This window comes from Cebus imitator, unplaced genomic scaffold (genome assembly GCF_001604975.1).
Source record: "Cebus imitator isolate Cc_AM_T3 unplaced genomic scaffold, Cebus_imitator-1.0 Scaffold216, whole genome shotgun sequence".
Classification (NCBI taxonomy): domain Eukaryota; kingdom Metazoa; phylum Chordata; class Mammalia; order Primates; family Cebidae; genus Cebus; species Cebus imitator.
Window position 1 is genome coordinate 720,937 of NW_016107531.1, and position 19,275 is coordinate 740,211.

General features: G+C 56.7%; 1 protein-coding gene across 1 annotated transcript in view; it reads left to right on the top strand.

Annotated features, from left to right (window-relative positions):
- Nucleotides 1–878: 878 nt before the first annotated feature.
- FAM102A (family with sequence similarity 102 member A) overlaps nt 879–19,275 on the top strand; it is a 40,191-nt gene continuing 21,794 nt past the window's right edge. Inside the window, exon 1 of the mRNA XM_017549041.2 lies at nt 879–1,895. Within this exon, the coding sequence (XP_017404530.1) occupies nt 1,750–1,895 (146 nt within the window). The 5' untranslated portion in view covers nt 879–1,749. The remainder of the gene's footprint in view (nt 1,896–19,275) is intronic.

Consider the following 19,275-nt stretch of genomic DNA (forward strand, 5'->3'; position numbering starts at 1 on the left):
AGTGCTGGGATTACAGGCTTGAGCCACCGCGCCCGGCACAACTCTTACCCATAGATTTGTCGCTGCCTGTGTCCCTGTCTGCCCACCTGGTCTTGAGCTTGGAGCATTTGGACAGGGCAAACCCACCAGGTTCCTCACTAAGTCCCAGCCTGGCTCAACGGAGACTGCCCCTAAACATCTGGGGACTCGATGAATGAACCACAATATGACTTGGGGCCTGGGAGGTAAGAGGCTTTGGAGGTGGGCTCTGCCCTCAGAACAGCTAACGTAGTCAGTGAGACCAGCCACGCCGGGCAAGGAATTAAAGGACGACAGAAGGCTTAGATAACAGCTTGGAACGTTACAAGCTGGGTCACAAGGCTGCGTGATGGACTGCGCCAGAGCCACCTCCTCGGCGAAGCCTTCCAGACGCTTCTCTGCTCAGTGCCGAGGGGCACTAGAGATTCCGGGAGAGCAAGCGGACCCGCCAGGGGCTCTCTCTGGGCGCCAGCTTTCTGAGAAAGGAGACTCGCTACCTTCCGGGCCTGCTTTAGGGTTCTACGAGCTCAAGTCTGGCGGGACCCTGGAAGGCCGTTGCAGCCACAAATTGTTTCCCCTAGTCATTGTTTCTTCTTTTCTTCTGCTCGCGCTCTCCCGGCCCCGCCAACCCCGCGACCTCCCACTGCCTTCCCAGGGCCCTTCTCCCTTCCCTCAGCTCCGCCCGGCCCGAGGGGGCGGGCCCGGCCGCGCGGCGCGCCAATCCGAGAGCCCTGAGCCGCTCTGCCTCCCGCGAGTCCCGCCCCACGCCACCACCCGCCAATCGTGCCGCGCGCCCGCTTCGCCGGGCAGCCCAATCGCGGGCGAGCTGAGCTGCCGGCGCCCCGCCTCTGCCGCGCTCGGCGGCGGCTAGGCTGGCGGCCGCTCCTGGCCCAGGCATTCTCCGGGCTCAGGCTGCAGCGTTGGGGGCGCAGGGGGCGGCGCTGCTGCTCGCGGGGTGCTGGGCGAGGCGGGCGCCAACGGCCGGGCCGAAGGGCGCCTCAGCTTCTCTGGGGCCTGCAGCGCGGGTCCTAGGACCAAGGAGGAGGCGGCGCCCCTTCTGCTCTGGGCTGGCCCGGTGCCTGCCCGGAGGAGGCCCGCGTCCGGACGTTCCCGGCCCGCAGCGACCCCGACGCGCCTCCCAGAGAGGCCCAGAGCTCCCGGCCACCCCCTGGGGGTGCCCCGCCTTCCCGGGCCTCACCTGTCCTGGCCTCCCGGCACCCAGGTGCGGGGGCGTGAGCGGGGAGGGCGCCTCCCCCGGCAGCCAGCGGGGCGGGGGCGGGGCCGCCCTCCGCCCTCTGCCTTACCGGCCCGCCCGGCAGCCGCTCTTAGTCTCACCGGTCCGCCCGTTGCGCCTAGCCGCGCGGCGTGAGCTCCCAGGGGATCGCGGCTCGGGATGCTGCCCGCCAGCGCCGCCGCTCGCCCGCAGCCCGGCACCCCTGCCTCTGCCTCTGCCTCCTGGGCCATGCCCCGCTGTTTACATGCCGGTGAGGTCCCCGGCCGCTCCGAACCCCTCCGAGCCCCGGCTCCCCGAGGGTGAAGCCCGCCGGCCGCGAACTGGACTGGACGGTCGCTCAGACCCGGGGCCCGGGACTCCGATCTCCGCCGCCTCCGCCACCATCTGGGCGGGATCCGGCTCTGGTGTTTTGAGGAGGGGGTGTGGTGTACGGAAAGAAATCCCGTCCCTCCCCACCTTTTTTGGCCCTTGGGGCTTCAGACTCAGGGAACTCGCTCATGGCTTTCTTGATGAAGAAGAAGAAATTCAAATTCCAAACCACTTTCACTCTGGAGGAGCTGACTGCGGTCCCCTTCGTGAACGGGGTCCTCTTCTGCAAGGTCCGGCTGCTGGATGGAGGGGATTTTGTCAGCTTATCGTCAAGGTAGGAGCTGGGGCGGTCGCGCCTACAAGGAGGGTGGGGGCGGGGTTGATGAGCGAGATCTAGCCACTTGGCAAGTGTGGAAGGGCCCTTTGGGGCAGGGGTGGGGAGGGTCGGGGGATTATGTGTGCCTGGGGCAGGTTGCACAAGGCAGGACTGGGCCTGAGGAAGTTGGCAGGGTGCCAGGCAGCCGCCAGCCAGATACCTGGGGGTCTAGTCTTTCAGCTCCCTCTTGGGGCCCTGCGTGCTGCTTGCGATAGGCCCATTCTGCAGATTTGCAGGTAGAGCCTGTCAGGGATTTGCACCCTAAGTGGGTGTGCAGGGGAGGGGTGTTCCAGGCCACCTTGCACCCGAACTGGCCTGTCATATGATTTAGAGTCCAGGCCAGCCACGGGTTCCTCGGCACCCCCAGGCGCCTGGGTAGGCCCGATGGCTGGCGTTCCCTGGTCTGGCTGGAGGGAGGTGGCTGGATTTTGGCATACCCAGCCCCCTCCGAGTGACTGTCCTTCTCTGGCTGGAGCTGGGCTGCTTTGCATTGCAAATGACCTTGTCTAGGAGGCTGCTGCCTTCTCTGAAAGAGGCTCCGTTGAGTTTGGTTTTGTGTTGTTGGTCCCCATCCTGGCAGGTCCAGCTGCCCAGCTTATTGCTGAATGCAACTCAGTTCCCAGGCTGTCCTTTGCTGACTGGGCCCACCTGGGGTCACATCGTTCTGGCCTGTCTCAGAAGAGCCTTGGAGTCCTACAGATGGGGGCGTGACTCTTGACTCTGTTACTTTCTGGGCCTTCTCTTCTGGAAAGTGGGCCTAATACAGGTGGAGAAGCTGCAGCAGCTAGAACTCGGGGCAGGCCGGACACCATGGCTTATGCCTATAATCCCAGTACTTTGGGAGGCCAACATGGAAGACTCACTTGAGGCCAGGAGTTCAAGACCAGCCTGGACAACATAGGGAGAGTCCCGTCTCTATTTTTTTTTTTCTTTTTTGGGAGGACATAGTTTTACTCTGTTGCCCAGGTTGTACTGCAGTGGCGCCATCTTGGCTCACTGCAACCTCCACCTCCCGGGTTCAAGCACTTCTCATGTCTCAGCCTTTGGAGTAGCTGGGACTACAGACAGCCACCACCATGCCCAGCTAATTTTTGTGTTTTTATTTTTATTTTATTTTATTTTTTAAGATGGAGCCTCACGCTGTTGTCCAGGCTGGAGTACAGTGGCACAATCTAAGCTCACTGCAACCTCCACTTCCTGGGTTCAAGCGATCCTCCTGCCTCAGCCTCCTGAGTAGCTGAGATTACAGGTGCATGCCACCACAACTGGCTAATTTGTTTGTGTTTTTAACAGAGATGGTGTTTCACCATGTTGGCCAAGCTGGCCTTGAACTCCTGACCTCAAATGATCCACCCACCTCAGCCTTCCAAAGTGCTGGGTTGACAAGTGTGAGCCACTGTGCCCAGCCTCTGTCTCTATTTTTTAAAAATTAAAATGAAATAAAATACAATACAGGCAGGGCCTGGCCCAGTGCCTGGGAAATGCTTGTTTGCTCTTTGCTCCTTGGGCCTCCTTGTGGGCCCTGTTAGCCAGAGCTGCCTCGCTGTTCTGAGAGCCCATTGTGTGTGTTATAGGTGGAGAAACTGAGGCCCAGAAAGAGGAAGTCAGTGGCTTGCCAGGGACCTCGAAGGAGTCTGTTGTTAACTGAACTTGGCCAGTTTGGGGACCTGTTGGATGAATCCAGAGGTCAGATGCTTTGCTGGGAGGAAGGGAAGGAAGGGGAACTGCACAGCCTAAGTCAGGTTTAGGAATCTCCGTTGTGGACCAGGTGGGGTGCATTTTCTGAGCATTGGCTCCCTGTTCTGCTGGGAGCTGCTTGTCTGAGGAATTTGGACAAGGGCTGCCCCTTGTGGTGGGGGTGGCTGCCCTCCTTGGTTGCCTGGGTAGCCTGTGATCCTGAGGCCACCCACACAGCGGCCTCAGGTTTCAGAGAGAAGGCTGTGCTCAGAGCTAGGCCCTGGGGTTGGCTACTCACTCACTGGCTGAGAGACATTGGGCAAGTTACCTAACCTCTCTGATTGCAAGAAGCAGCAATGACTGGTGCTGTACTCTCTGTTTTACTAGCACCTGTCACTACCCCGGACTGTGTCATGGAGCAGGAGTAGAAGAGGGGACCGAATAGGATTATTATCCCCATTTTACAGAGATGGAAACAGGCTCTGCGAGGGAATGATTTGCCTGAGTTGATTCAGTGGAGCCTGAATTCAAACTCGGATTGTGCTTTTAACCACTACCCTTGTGTGCCTCTGAACTTTCCTCTTCTGTAAAATGGGGACGTCATAGCCACCTCTAGAGTAGAGATAATCTGTGTGTTATGTCTGGCCCAGGCAAACGGCTGCAGCAGTTATGGTTTCTGTGGGTAGAGGGGCCCAGGCCTGGCCCCAGCCCTTTCCAGGTCTTAAGGGCACCAGATCCAGTTGGCAGGGGACCTATATGTGAGCTGGGAGTGGGGACAGGGTCTTGGATCCCATTGAGGAATATAAATCTTGACCTCCAGGCTGAGGCTTTGCATGGTCTCCAGGTCCTGGAGCCACTGTCACCCTATCTGTTGGCCTTTCCATTGCCCTAAACCCGCTTCCCCATCAGGGAAAGTCTGGAAAGTTCCAGGTCTTAGTCCACAGGGTCTGGAACTCTGTTTTTCCTTCGTTCCTCCTGGCAAGGGCCTTCAAATTCCCTGAATTCAGCTGAGCCCAAAGCCTTTCCCAGCCCTGTCCTGCCTGCACCCTGAGTGGGGCTGAGGAGGGAGGAACTGACATTGAGCCCCTCCAAAGTTGGGCAGGTATAGCCAGCTGTTTGCTGCTGGGCAGTTAGTGGCCGCCGGGCACCTGTTTGCTGCTGGGCAAGTGTGGTTGGAGATAGCAAGACAGTGACATTGGAACCTGAGGCCACTTTCGAGCTGCTTTGGCTTTTGCTGTGTTTTTGCCCAGTAGATGGGGGTTCCTGAGTTCCTACTCCCTCACGCCCACCCCACCTACCCTGCCTCGGCAGCCTGGGAACACTGCTTCACAGTCTGCCCCTCTAGACAATGAAGGCCCCATTGTTTCCAAGTTGGGGCAGGGTCTGGGGGAACTGGACCTGGTTAGATCCTGGCCCCAGACCCAGTAGCATATTTCCCCTGCCTCCAGGAACCTCGGAGATGGCCCAGAGACCTGGTGGTGGCAGCATGGGTGGTGTCAGTGAAGCAGGCCCAAGGCCCCACCCCTGCAGCACCAGCCCTCCTGGCTGGAGTGGTTCCCTTGTTGCCTTGGCAACAGCTGGGTACACAGTCTCCTGACCCAATTTGAGCAGGTATAGCAAGTGGTGCATCGGGCTGTTGCTCAGCCTCATCCTGAGGCCTCCTTGAGAGCAGCGATCATCATGCTGCTGAGCTCTGAGCGCGTGCACTCTGTGCCAGCCGTGGTGCCGAGTCTTTTGCAAATGGTATTTCCATGAATCCTCTCAGCCACACGGAGAGGCACCGAAGCCAGAGAGGTGAAGCCACATGCCAGGGTAGTAAACGGTGGTAAATTTACCCAGGTGGTAAATGACAATTGGGAAATTAACATTTTGTCGTTCTATAAACCGCCCTTGATTGTACACATTCTGTATGCTTGGGGCTTGTCTAGCTCTTCAAATACATGATCATTTGAGGCCCTGTAGCCACCTACCCCATGGGCTGATGGCATTACCCCACTTATAGTTGAGGAAGCTGGGGTCAGAACAGCTGAAGTGACTGGGTCTGTGTTGCTTAGCTAGGAGATGGGATTTGAATTTGTGCAGGTTCAGTTCTAAGGCCCTGTCTTGCCTTGATGGCAGTTGGAAGCAGCTGCAGACCAATGTGGCAGCCCCAGACCTCTGAGAAAGATTTCTTTCCGTGGATTGGGTAATGCAGGAAAGTCCAGAGCTGGATAGTTAGGAGGCACCATGCCAGGTTTCATGAGCTCCAAGGAAAAGGGTCTCCAGGATCATAAGGTCGGGGTGGGGCTGAAGTCCTGGGGCATGGTGAGCATTTGCCAAGGTCCCTGCCTGGAGGCCTTCCAGGCATACGTATCCACATGGCATCTGGGAGGCTTTCCCAGGGGTCCCGGGAGGGAGGCAGAGGTCCCTGCCAAGACTGGCGAGCTGGGGAGCTACCACCCTGTCCAAGGCAACCCTTGGGCAGGAAGAATCCCAAACACCCAAGAGGTCTGTGCTCGAGATTGGCACCAGTCCTGTGGCCTGCCCCTTGCACGTGGCTGGTGGTGCCAGGGAAGGGGAGTACAAGGGAGGTGCTGACTTACCTCATGGCATGTCTTTTCCGGAGGAGATGAGGGCAGAGAGCATTTTCTCAGCCAATAAATGAGGAAACCGAGGTCTGGGGCAGATAAATGACTTGCTAGGGCCACTTCACAGGAGGAGCTGATGGCATAGCTTAGTGGACTTGGGTCTGGCCCTGACCTCTGTCCCTTGTGTCTTAGTAACTCTCTTTGTATGAAGGAGGCAGCCTGGGCCAGAAGTGGGAAGGGGTCTCTCTGGGGTCCCCTTGTGCTCTATATTTGGGTGCCAGACTGTCCAAGAAGCAGACAGCTGTGACTTGGAGGCCCCTCCTGTGGCCTTTCTTCTTTGGTAGGCTTGAATCATCAGTGGGCTTTTGATTTGGGCAGCCTTTGGTGGACTGTGGCTGCTCACCACAAAGGTGCTGCCTGCCTTCCATGGCACGGCTGGGCTGGTGGCCTGGAGGCACAAGTGGGGTTCTTTGAGTGTGAAGAAGGCCTTGGCCAGGTCGGTGCTACAGCTGGAGGCCCCATGCCAGGCCCAGTCCCTGAGGAGGCCCACCTGGCCGGGTCTTTGCTCACACTCCACACACATGCAGCCAGAGCCTCCATACCCCCCCACCGCACTCCGCACCCCCCCAGCCGGTCCCTCGCCCGCCCTTCTGGGAAAAGGCTGTGGAATGCTGCTTGAATATACTGCTGGGGGAGGCCTGCTTGTAGGCACAGTGTGGAGCTCTAGGAGGGCAGGGTGGAGGTGGACACAGAATTCTGTCCCTCAGGGCTGAGCGAAGCAGGGGCCATGGAGGTTCGGTGGGATTCTTAGATTGGCAGAGCACCCACTTTCGTTCACAGAGCAGGCACTCTGGAGGCAGAGCACACTGGGGAGGGAGAGGAGGCTGGTAGGCACGTGCGCCTGTTCCACTTTCCCCGAACACCTGCTTTGTCCTGGGCTTCTGGAGGTGATTATGATTAGATGACCCCGTTTCCATGGAGCTTCCTGCTGGGTGGGGGCAGTGAGCCTGGTGGGCATTGTGGAAGCTTCAGAGCTAGGCAGATCTATGGTGTGCCCTTCTGTGTCCCATTGGACCCCAGCAGGCCAGCTGGGGAGGCATTTCTGTCCAGGTGTGTGTCCATTTATTTGACAGATGTGGATCTGTCACTTACCTCAGGCTGGGCATGGTCTTTGTCCTCTTGGGGCACATCACTGACATAGGGAGAGTTTCATGGAAGAAGTGACCCTTCCTGGGAGCCTTGAAGGCTGAGAGGAATTAAATAGGGAGGAGGTCGGGATAAGCCTTTGGCATAGAGGCTCCTGTCCAGCATTTACTTGTTCCTAGGGTCAGGCAAGGAGCTGGGATACAGAGAGGGTGGAGGAGGGGATGGAGTAAGTTAAGGTAATGGGTGGCTGTGCTGGTGTGTTCCTGGCCTCAGGAGTCCTGCCCAGGGGCAGCAGAGCTGTGTGGCATGGTTGCCAGGTAGAAAAGGTAGAGGGGCCTGACCTGCACCCAGGGAGGGACAATGGGAGCTGGCTGGCCAGTACTGCTCGCCTGGCGGTAGCAGTCAGAGGAGTAGGCAGATTGGAGAGAGGGCTGGCAGGCAGAGTGGGCAGGTGGGCTTCCTCAACTGCAGGGCTGGCATCATGCCAGTACTTAGTAAGTGCCAGGAGATGGATGGGGGCACAGTGGCCAAATGTAGCCAGGGTTTGTCGACCCCTGTGGTGCGCCAGTGGTTTGTGATTGCATGGAAATCTAGACTTCCCATTTGTTTTAAGTTGGAAGAACTGGCGACAGTGGTGCAGGGCAGTGTTTGGCTCAAGGGGCTTTGCAGCTGCCTTTTGGTGTGGGCTGTCCAGTCGAGTTCCCCTGACCCCGTAGGATGCCTTGGACTCCTGAAGTGTGCTGCCTTAGGCCAGCCTGGGCCCCTGGGTGCTGGCAGAAGGCCTTCCATGTACAGGCTGGGGCACAAAGAGGCAGAGTGGCCTGTGGAGAGAAGGCCTGCTGGCAGAAGTGGGCAGGGCTGGGTGGCCTTAGAGGCCAGCCCGGGCAGCGAGGCTGTGGCACCAGGCCATCTGCTGGTTCCCATGAGGTCAGGCTATGCTGCTGGTGGCTGCAGGGAAGCCTGAAGCTGCCCTGCCTGTGCCTGGCCTTGATGTCTGCTCCTTGGATCTAGCCTTTGCTGCCAGCTGGCCACACTGTTGGCAGGTGCCACCTTGGCAACCCCTGCTGCCTACCCGCCAGCCTGGCAGCAGCCCTGACCCGAGATGATCTGGCTCCATGGAGCCAGGCTATTCCCTGAGGCCTGTTCTTCGCTTCCTGCTCCGTTCTGGGAGCTGCTCTGGCCAGGGGCTCTTAGCAGCAACCACATCACGTGCCTGAGGGCCCTGCTTGTCCAGGCATGGCTAGGAGGCCCTGAGTGCCTTTAAACCTTGCTTGTTCAGTACCTGGGAGTCCTGACTTGCATTTGAGAGGCCCTGCTTGTGCCCTGGGATGGCTGCTGGCATGTCTGCTAAGGGGTCAGGAGCTGAGGGACTCCATGTGTGGCATCTGGTGACTGGTATGCAGTGACCCTGCCGTCACTCACGTGCTGCTGGGGACAGGCAGTAATATTTGCAGCACAACCAGTTTAGATGTATCCTCATCTTACCAGGGAGCCCCAGGAAGGTTTAAGCAGGGGAGAGACACCAGATTTGATTAGAAAGAGATCGGAACTAATGTAGGGTGGGGAGAGGGTGTTGCTCTTTATTATCCACCTCCTCAGCAAGTGGTTTGGATTGTGGGGACACCATACCTGCCCCAGGGCTCCAGATATGACCTGGGACCTGTTAGCCACCCACTATGAGATTAGACTACTCTCTGTGGCTCATTAAGGCCTGACGTTGCCCAACCTGTGGCTGGCTTCTGTGTCTGCATAGGGCTGTGGTTGCAAACCCTGGATCTTTGCTCTGAACCTCTTTTGGCACCCGGAGCTTGGAAGAGCTCTCACATGCAGGCCTGAAGCTGCCCGCACACCCCTGCCTGGCCCTCTCTCCCTCTAGCCAGCTGGTTTCAGTGGCTGGGAGGAAAAGCTCTGATAGAGGCCTTTCTGCCTGCTTGTTCTGCCTTGCTGCCTCCCTGCCTCCAGGCCTGTGGGAGACGTTCTCATCCGGCTTCTGTGACCTTGGGCAAGGGACTTGGCCTCCAAGCCTTAGTGACCGTCCCTAAGAAGCAGGGCTGCTGGTGCCTGGCTCCTGGTGCTTTCAGAGGACGCAGTGAGATAATGTCTGTCAGACATCCAGCGTCGCTCCTGGCATACGGTGCACACACTACTGCATGTGCCACAGTCTGTCCTCCTGTGCCCAGGCTGAGGTATGGCAGGGCCAGTGCCCCTGCATGGACTGATAAAGTGCTGCTGGGAGAGAGCACTTTCCACTTGGGGCAGGGGTGGGAGCTGATGAGAAGCACACCAGGTGTCTGAGTTCAGGGTTCCCAGTGGGGTCTGTGTTCTCTTGTCCCTTGTTGGCTTGAACTTGCCCCACAGGGGGATGCTTGGCTGTGAGCCAGTGCGAGTTGGAGCATTCCTGCTGGGTGGGCCCAGGCTGGGCTGGGGTGCTTTTGCTTAGGCTCTGGCAGGCAGAAGGCAGCTTCCCATGGAGGCAGAGGGCATTGGCTGTCAGGCTGCAGGTGGGCAGGGGTGTGGGTGAGAGAGACAGCAGCCCCTAGGTAGATGGGAAGCCCCTGCCACTCCTGGCCTCAGGCCTTAGGCTGGCCTCCCATCGGCTGCCACTGCTCCTTACCCTTCTGGTTTCTGTGCCTTTGTTCCTGCAGTTGCCTCTTCCTCAAGTTCCCTTCCCCCACTTCTCTGTTCGTTGAATTTCTTCTCAGCCTAAGAGCCATCTCCTCCAGGAAGCCTTCCTTGGCCTCTTTTGGCCTTGTATGTTCTCTGTGGGCCCTCATCTCAGGGTGCTGCAGTCTCTGTCCACATCTCTAGCTCATTCCCCAGACTGTGGGCCCTTCACGGGCAAGAGTAGTCCTTCTTGCATCATTGCATCTTGGTCTTGGGGCTTCCTGCTGTGGGTTGGCACTGCCCTGGTGCCAGAGCTTTTCTCTCCTGGCTTTTGTTCCCTGGCTCTGAACCAGTGTGAGTGCTGGTGCGGGACCTCATTGTGGCTGCTGTCAGCTGCTGGACCCACCCCCCACCCCATTCCCTTTTCAGGCCCGAGGTGTCACTCTGTGTCAGGAGCAGCCCTCACTCACATACTGGACAGCTGGGTGCCTCCACGGGCTCAGAGGCTGCAATTGAGAGGCAGCTGGAGGCATCGATGGTGTGGGTGGGGTGGGCCCCTCTGCACGGGGTAGGGATGCTCATAGCAGGCAGAGTGGGAAGGAGGAGGGGGCTGGGGCCTGACTCCAAGCATGGCAATTGGACCTTGGCAGTTGCTTGATTGCCCTGTGACTTTGGCCAAAGGCCTTGTCCTGTCAGCCTCAGCCTCGTCCTCACAGGGCTGCTCGCACGGGAGCAGGAGGGCTACCTACTCAGCACAGGGCGAGGCACCTGGCAGCTAAGGACAGACTAACCCTGCCCAGAGAGGAGGTGGCTGTCTAGTGCTCAGGGAGGGCGGAAGTCTGGGTGTGAGGCACTCTTACCTCTCACCACTTCCTCTCTGAGCAGACTCTGCAGATGTGGGGCAGCAGACCTGTGGCTCCTTGCTCCCCCTAGGATTCCCTCAGACAATTTCCTGGGTACCTTCTGGGTGTGGGGCTCAGGCTGGGCCCTGGAGATGTGGCCCCCACCCCTGCAGGGCCCTCCAGTGAAGGGAGGTGCACAAATCCCATCAGTGCTATGGCCATGGGCCCTGAGGAGGGGATGCTGGGCTCGGTTCTGGGGCATGAGTAGGATTAGCAGGTGGCGGTGGGAGAAGAGCAGCCTGGGATGGAGGCATGGCAAGAGTGAGCTCGCTGAGCAGGAAAGAGGGGCCGCCGACCTCGGAGGGAGCTTGCAGTTAGTAGGAGTTGAGGGGAGGGGTTTGGACTGTACATGGAGGGGTGAGAGCCGCAGAAGGATGTGAATCAGAGTCACATTTGTAGTTTAGAACCACCAAGGGCAGCCATGGAGTTGATTGCTTGGGGCTGCAGGTTGCAGAAGGGCAGGTGACTGTCAGCTGAGAAGGGCGGCTTTCCACCTCTGTCATCACGGAGTTACTCCAAACAAAACCCAAGGCATACCGTCCAATGCTGAGGATGAACAAGCTGCTGCCACTCACAACAGGAACCAGTCTCACAAACAACTTTGAGCAAAGAAAGCCGGAGACAAGAGTGTATGATGCGGCCGGGCGGGTGGCTCATGCCTGTAATCCCAGCACTTTGGGAGGCTGAGGCGGGCGGATCATTTGCGGTCAGGAGTTCAAGACCAGCTTGACCAACATGGTGAAATCCCGTCTCTACTAAAACTACAAAAAAAAAAAAAAAAAATAGCTGGGCATGGTGGCGCATGCCTATAATCCCAGCTACTCAGAAAGCTGAAGAGGCAGGAGAATCACTTGAACTCGGGAGGCAGAGATCACACCACTGCACTCCAGCTTAGGCAAAAAAAAAAAAAAAAAAAGGATATAATGCCATTTATACAAAGTTTAAAAACCTTTCTGATACAAGTCAGGGCAGTGTGGTCTCTGTTGAGGGCAGTCATGTCTGGAAGGAACTTCTGGGGGCTTGTAATCTGCTTCTTGGGAGCTGGTTTCGTGGGTATGTTCTCTCAGAGAATCTGCAAGTTCTGCACATCTCTGTGCCAGAAACAAGCCTCGAGATGCCCCACACTTTTGGGTGGTGCTGGGTGGATGTCTGAGACAAAAACAAGGCACCTTTTTGGGTATCTGGAAGCCTGAAGGAAGTCCTCAGGTGTTTCCTGGATCTTTCTGGTGATGCAGCCCGAACGGTTCTGGCCTGATAAACATCACTCTTGTTTATAAGGCAGTAACTCATCCTGGCAGCTGCAAACAGACTTCTCTGGCTGGAGATTTTCTTCCTGCCTCTTGCAAACCCCAGCAGCGGGTGCTGGGCTGTGGGGCTTGGCAGTTCAGCGGGAGAGCGGGCTCCCGAGGCTGCCAAAGGACTAGATCTCTATGAACTTTGCTTTCCTCATCTGTGAAATGGGTTAATAAGCTTCTTGATGCTTGGATGAAATGGGTTAGTGCCTGTTATGTGCCCATGATAGCCCCTGGCATGGAGTACGGACTCAGCAAAGCCTGGCAGCAGGGTGAGAGCAGAAAGGAAGGGTTCCTATTTCTTCTCCCTCTGTCCCTGTAATTGTTTCTCTTTTCTCTTCCTATGGTTCACCTATTCAGCAAACATTTGTAATTAGAATCAGGCCACTGCCTTGGCCAAGACAACTGTCCGTGCCTGGGGCCCAGAGCCAGGGAGACTCTTAGGCACATTCATCTCTCAGAGGGGTGCTGAGCATAGTGGGATGAGGGGGAATTGCCACTCCACCTGCTCTCCCCTGAACCCTGTCTTTACGAAGGGGCGTTTGGCTGACTGTGCTCTCCCCAAATGCCAGGAGAAAGCCTGACGTTGGGGTGCAGCAGCCCCTAAGGGTTTTTTTATGTTGGCCACACCCATCTTGGATACAGGCAAGACTGAGACTAGGCTCTTGGGATGTGTCCCCAGTGTCCAAAGCAGGTCTGATGTTTAGTAAGTGCTCAGTAAATGTATGTGGAGCCTGAATGATAGAGGCAAAGATTGGTCCAGGATTGCTCTGTGAGTCTTCAGGGAATCAGATGTCTGGGGAGGAGGTAGAGACCAGTGAGTCAGGCCCTCACACTCCAGCCTGATGCTTAGCCCATGGTGGCTGGAATCTTGGGGAACCAATGAAGATGGCTGGAAAAACAGGTCTGAGTCTGTGCAGGGCTGGGAGGAAAAGTGACTTTGGCGGAGCAGTTCATGATTATCTCCTGGTCACCTCAGAAGTCCAGGAAGCCTTAGGGCATACTGTATGGATCAGTAGGAACAGCTGGGTAGCAGAGCCAGCAATGGCAGTGACCCCTGGCCCCTTGGACTCTGCAGAGAATGAGGCCCTATCCTTCCATGAAGGTGGCACAAGAAGGCTTAGGGGCAGCCCTTACGGGAGCAGGGGTGTGAAGGGTGCTTATTTAGTTATTAGTTACTTACTGACTTACCGTGTGCCCAGCGTCATCCTTGGGACAGGGGAAGCAGCAGTGAGGGAAACAGAGGCCCTTCCTCCAGGACCTCCGCAGTCTGGGAGGTTCCCACAGGAACCTAAGACCCAGGCCTAGAAGAGGAAGCCTGCAGTGTGTAGGGGGTGCCCTTGGGATGGGCTGGGATGGAGGGTACGGGTAGAGAGGACAGAGGCAGCCAGTGACTTGAGCCTAGTCATTCGAGGATCCAATCCCTGGGGAGAGGGATCTGTTCATCCTCTCCCCTTCCTCCTTGGGTGAATCAACCACCACCCAGGCATGAGTCAGCCAGGACCGGCTCAGGCATGACTAGGCCACCCGGTGGTCCCCTTCCCTGGATGTCCCAACCAGGGTGTCCCAGCCAGGTTAAAGATGTAAGGAAGCCAGGTGTGGTAGCTCACGCCTGTAATCTCAGCTGCTTGGGAGGCTGAGGCAGGAGGATCACTGGAGCCCAGGAAGAAACATAGACCTCCCTACCTCAAAAAAAAAAAAAAAAAAAGACTTGCTGAAATATACTGATCCATGGTTCTAGGGCAGAGAAGAGGATGGGGGACTGGGTCAGGGGCTTTGCATGCCCAGCTTCCTGCTGGACCACCTGCCTCTGAGGGGAACTCAAGGTGCCTCTCAGTGTTACTTCTGGAGGTCTAGTCCCTGATTCCATTCAGCATGGGTGTCCACTGTGCCAGGTCCTATAGCAACTCTGTAAGACAGGCGCAGAGCCAAATTGAGTCCAGAGAGGTCATGTCCAGTGGGTACCAGAGCCTGGCTTTGAGCCTCAGTCTCTGCTTCTCCATGCCTTGCGGGCAAGCCTGCTGGGAGCTGGGCAAACCTGCTGGGAGCCTGGCCAGCCTTGAAGCTCTGTGTTTTCTGTGGGCAAGGGTCCTGGGTTGGTGGGGGGGAATCTGCTAGCACAGCCCAGCCTGACACCCGCTCTGTCTTCTTGCTTTGAACCGCTGGGGTCTTGGGCCCAACCCTGGCATGGGAGCCCAGCTTGCAGCTCTGGGGTCAGACAGTGGTGGCTTTAGATCACAGCCCTCTCCTGGTTAGGAGACCTTGGGCAAGTGCTTTCCCTCCTCTGGGCCTGTGTTTCCTTGGCTGCGATGGGGTAATGGGCTGATAGCACCCGTCTCCTAAGGCTGGGCTGTGGATTCTTGACGTCTGGCCTTCCAGGGAGTCTCTTCCTGGGAGCCACCTCTGGGTCTTCCCTGTGCTGTTCCTCCTGGATTGCCCTGACTTGGTCCTCAACACCAGCAGGCCTTGACGGATTTGGCTCAGAGCCACAGCCCACTGGCCCCAAACTTTGACCCAGTGACCCTCCCTACCTTGGCATAGGCCTGGTCTCAAAGCCTCTTCCCTGGGATTGAGACTCGAGGTGAAGGGTTAGCCCATATAGCACAGGGTCCAGGGTCGCTAGCGTGACAGATGCTCATGCCACAGTCTCAGGAGAATGGCTGCACTGCCCTGGCAGATTCCCCAGGGATTCTGTAAGATCAGAAGGTGGGGTGGGTTCCTGAAGGGGGGCCTGGGAGTACAGACCACCCCTCAACTCCCGTGTGACCTGCAGCAAGTGCCTGGCCTCCCTGAGTGTCTGTTTCCTGATCTGTGAAGTAGAAGCAGGAAGGTGATGCTTGAGAATCACTTGGCGCACAGGAGGGTGCCTGGGAAACAGGAACCAGGCTGGGCCATACTGGGTGCCAGGGGCATCTTTGCCCAGGTGTGTGGGATTCTTGGTTAAAGCCAGTAGTTTACTTTGGGTTCCTTCAATGGCCTGTTCCCTCTTGGGCTGTAAGAGCAAGAGGGAGTGATCATTTGCATCACTTGAGAATGGCATTCACAGGGCATTTGCCTGGGCAGTAGCTCAAGCCATCTGCACAACCTGACTCTGGGTACAGAGGGCAGAGCAGGGCAGCCACTTGCCTGTGCTTGTAAAACAGGGATGCCCGCACGTGCCTGCTTGGGCTGTTTTTTTTGAGATGGAGTTTTGCTATGTTGCCTAGGCTGGTCTTGAACTTCCTGGCTCAAGCAGTCCTCCAGCCTCAGCCTCTGGAGTAGCTGAGATTCCAGGTGCACACCACCATACCCAGCTTGTGTGGGGTTTTTTGAAGATCAGTCTCAAGGTTGCTGCTTGACTGGTGAGTGGCAGGATTCAGACCTAGATGTGTCTGACTCCAGAATCCTTTCACCCAACCCTGACACTTGTCTAGCAAGCCTGAGTGACCTGACTTCCCTCTACGCTGTCCCTGTGCCCTGCCCCTTTTCCATCTTGGAGTTTCTGAAGCCCCAGTGGGCTGTCCACTCTGTGCTTGTTTGGATCACCTGTGATGCCAGCCTCCGTCCCAGCCCACCCACCAATCCCCGGGCCATCACTAATAGGGCTGTCTTTGGCAGGGGAGTAAAGAGCATTTTGGGGATGCCAGGTGGCTGATCTGAGTGCTCCAGTGGCTTGGCTTCTAGAAACTTCTTGCTGCCTCTTTGCAGGAAGAGGCGCTGGCCATGCTAGGACTGAGCTGCTCCCCGTGAACCCCTGGCAGAAGCCAGATGCTGCTGTGCTGCCACGTTGGCTCTTTAGCCCCTGTTGAGATGCCTTGGCTGGTCCCTGGGCAGGCCCCTCCCAGGCGGCTGTATCCTCTTCTCTTCAGGGAAGCACAAGGCAGATGTTGTCGATTTAAATTGTTTCCTTATTAGACTCTCGCTCTCTCTAGTCTGGGCTGGGTTTCATCAGCCGGGAACTCTGATTGCATCACTTTGTCGCTCACTCCTCCAGGAATGAGGCCAAGGCTGGGAGAGCAGGCAGGGTGGGAGTGAGTGTGGCTGAAGGAGGGGCAGGCGGATGGCAGGGGAGGGACATAAGTGATAGTCTTAAGTGATGGGGCCCTGCTCTGGGGGACCAGCACTCTCAGGAACCCTGGAGCACAGCTGGAACCTGGGGTTGCACATGCCTATCACAGCGCTACTGTCTCTTAGCTGGGTGCTCAGCTCCCTGCGTCAAAATCACCTGGGAGCTTGTTGAAAATGTCCTTTTAAGGCCTGCAGCAGTGGCTCTCAACTGGGGTTGATTTGGCGATCTCTGGAGACATTTTTGGTTGTCACACTTGGGGCTGTGCTACTGGTAGGATGCTGCTAAACATCCCACCGTGCACAGGACAGCCCTTCCCAAAGAGAAACCCTGTCCCTCGGAGTCTGTGGTTCTACACAGGACAGCCCCTCACAAAGAGAAACCCTGTCCCGCGGAGTCTGTGGTTCTGGCAGGGCTCACTGGGAATCTTCATTTGTCATGAGCCAGTGGATATTTTTATCCGAGAAGCCCGTCCTGCTGGACCTCGCCCCTGTCTCTTTGCTCGTGAGTTTGAGCACCTGCCCCGCCAGGGCTTCGTGTTGAGCACCCAGTGGAGGTAAGACATGTGTCTCTGAGTACTGGAACTGGGAAGGCAAAGTATTGAGAGTGGAGATCACACTGGAACCCTGTCACAGGCTGGGCTGTCCCACTGATACCCAGATTCCCTTTTCCTGACTTCTGCTCCTGTGAGGGTTGCCAGCCAGGCATGCACTTTTGCTCTGACTCTTAGGAGAGGCCCTGATGGGCCCATTTGACCCCTGTTTGTAGGGATCCTGTGGGCCTGGCAGCCTGAGGCCAGGAGGTGGCGCCCATGGCACTATGGCACGAACCTCCTGTCACCCTGGTGATGGAGACCTGGGGTTGCCATGGCTCTGGGATCTTCTTGTTGCACCTACTGGGCAGTGATGCAGGACCGTGCTGGGGATGTGGCAGTGAACTGACCTCGGGACCACAGTGGCAGGAATTCTCTGCATCTTCCCTCTGTTGAGCAGTGGAGAGAGGTGCTGTGGGACCACAGTCACCCCAACAGCCCTGGGTGATGGGCAGGTTGTCCTTTTACAGATGAGGAAGTTGAGGCTCGCTGAGATGGGTTATCTGAGTCACTTGGCGGCTTCTCCTCCTCACCAGCCTCATCTACCCTCTGGCCTTCCAGGGAGTCTCTTCCTGGGAGCCACCTCCCTCCTCTGGGTCTTCCCTGTGCTGTTCCGCCTGCCTGGGACCTCCTTGTTCCCAGATCTTCACCCAGCTGACCTCTGCCTGAGGTCCCAGCTCTAACATTACTGTCCAGGGAGGCTTCTCGCCCTCCTGCCTCCAGAATAGGTCAGGGCCTGCTGTGTTCACCGCTCTCGTAGCCCCTTCGACTTCCTGGGAGACTGGCGGTGACTGCAGTCATTTCCTGTGTAATGGCTGTCTCCCCCCAACCAGGAGGTTGCTCACATTGTGTCCCGCATCCCGAGCCCGCACCGTAGTCAGTCCTCGTGGATACATTGTGGAGGTCCTGGTCTGATTTGGAACACAGGTCCCTGTGTCTCCCCACGCCACCCGGCATGGCTTCCTGGGGTGGGTCAGAGGGTGGTCAGGTCACTGGGCAGCCTTCCCAGGGCCAAGGACACCAGCCTGCTGGGGTGCTCTGCTGTTTCAGGACAGCCCAGAAATAGCCAAATTCCACTGCTGAGATGGCCACAGTGGCTGTGGTGGGTGCAGGGCTTGTCCTGCCTCACTGAGATTTACATATTTAATTGTATATCTTCAAGCTAAAAATGAAACCCAGTCTCTGTAATTACCTTTTCCTGGCAGCGGGGAGCTGGGGAAGCATGCCCTGCAACCCCAGGCCCAGGAGGGCCAGTCATCACTGTTTCTTCCCAGGCGGGCGGCCAGCCCTGCCAGCAGGCCTCACGTACTGCATGGGGTAATTCCACTTGGTGCCTTGGGAGGGCCCAGGGTTTGAACCACGTAGCTGGGGGTTCACATCTCTTTTGCTTATAAGCAGGCTTCCTAACCCATACCCTTTTCTCATTTTCAATTTAAATTTCAATTATGGAAAAAATTAAAAAAATTTAAAAAAAAAGAAACAAAAAAGGAAACAGAAAAAAAATGAAAAAAGAAAAAAACAATAAAATAAAGACACACACAAAAAGAAACAAAAGGTGAGGGTGAAGAAGAAAAAAGCAAAAAAATTTCGATTATAGAAATAATTCTTGGACAGAAATGAAGGCAGTGGCTCTGATAACCTCTCTACCCCACCTTTGGTCAGACCTGCTCTGAGCTCCCTGCCTGTCTTCTGGATATTGTCCCCTCACACCAGTGTGAATAAGCTGCTTGGCCAGGGAGCCTGAAGTCCAGGGTTCTGGGTTAAAACAATCTCCTCCTCTGGGTCTTGGTTCTATCATTTTAAAATTTCAGTTCTCTAGCCTAGACCTGGGCCACATTAGGGTAAGTTGGGACAGGGGGCACTGAGGAGGGTGCACGGTCCTATGATTTTCTTTCATTTTTAATAAAGGTAGGGTCTTGTTGTGTTGACCAGGCTGGTCTCCAAGCCCCGTCCTCAAGGGAGTCTCCTGTCTTAGCCTCCCAAACTGCTGGGATTATAGGCATGAGTCACCATGCCTGGCCTGTTTTCTTAATAAACATCTTATTTATAATTTTTCTTCATAGCTGCTTGTTTCAGTTTTTTTTTCCCCACACTTTTTACTTTGTGAGACCGGCAGCTGGTTGTGCCTCTGGTCACTGGAGATTTGTGTTGGGTACTGCTATGCACAGCACCCAGCAACCCAGGCCTGCCCTCTCAGCACTTGCAGACCACGGAGGTCACAGCCGGCTCTGGTGGCACTCAGCTCTCAGGACCCTGGGCCCTCCCCCAGGCATCACAGTGCTTGGGTGGGGTCATTCTACAGTGAGGCATTTCCACCCCACGCCACATTGCAGTCTCCAGGACTGCCAGGGGAGTGGGTTCCCTTCAGTCAGGTGTACTTTAAGAAATACAGGCCGGGTGCGGTGGCTCAAGCCTGTAATCCCAGCACTTTGGGAGGCCGAGGCGGGTGGATCACGAGGTCAAGAGATCGAGACCATCCTGGTCAACATGGTGAAACCCCCGTCTCTACTAAA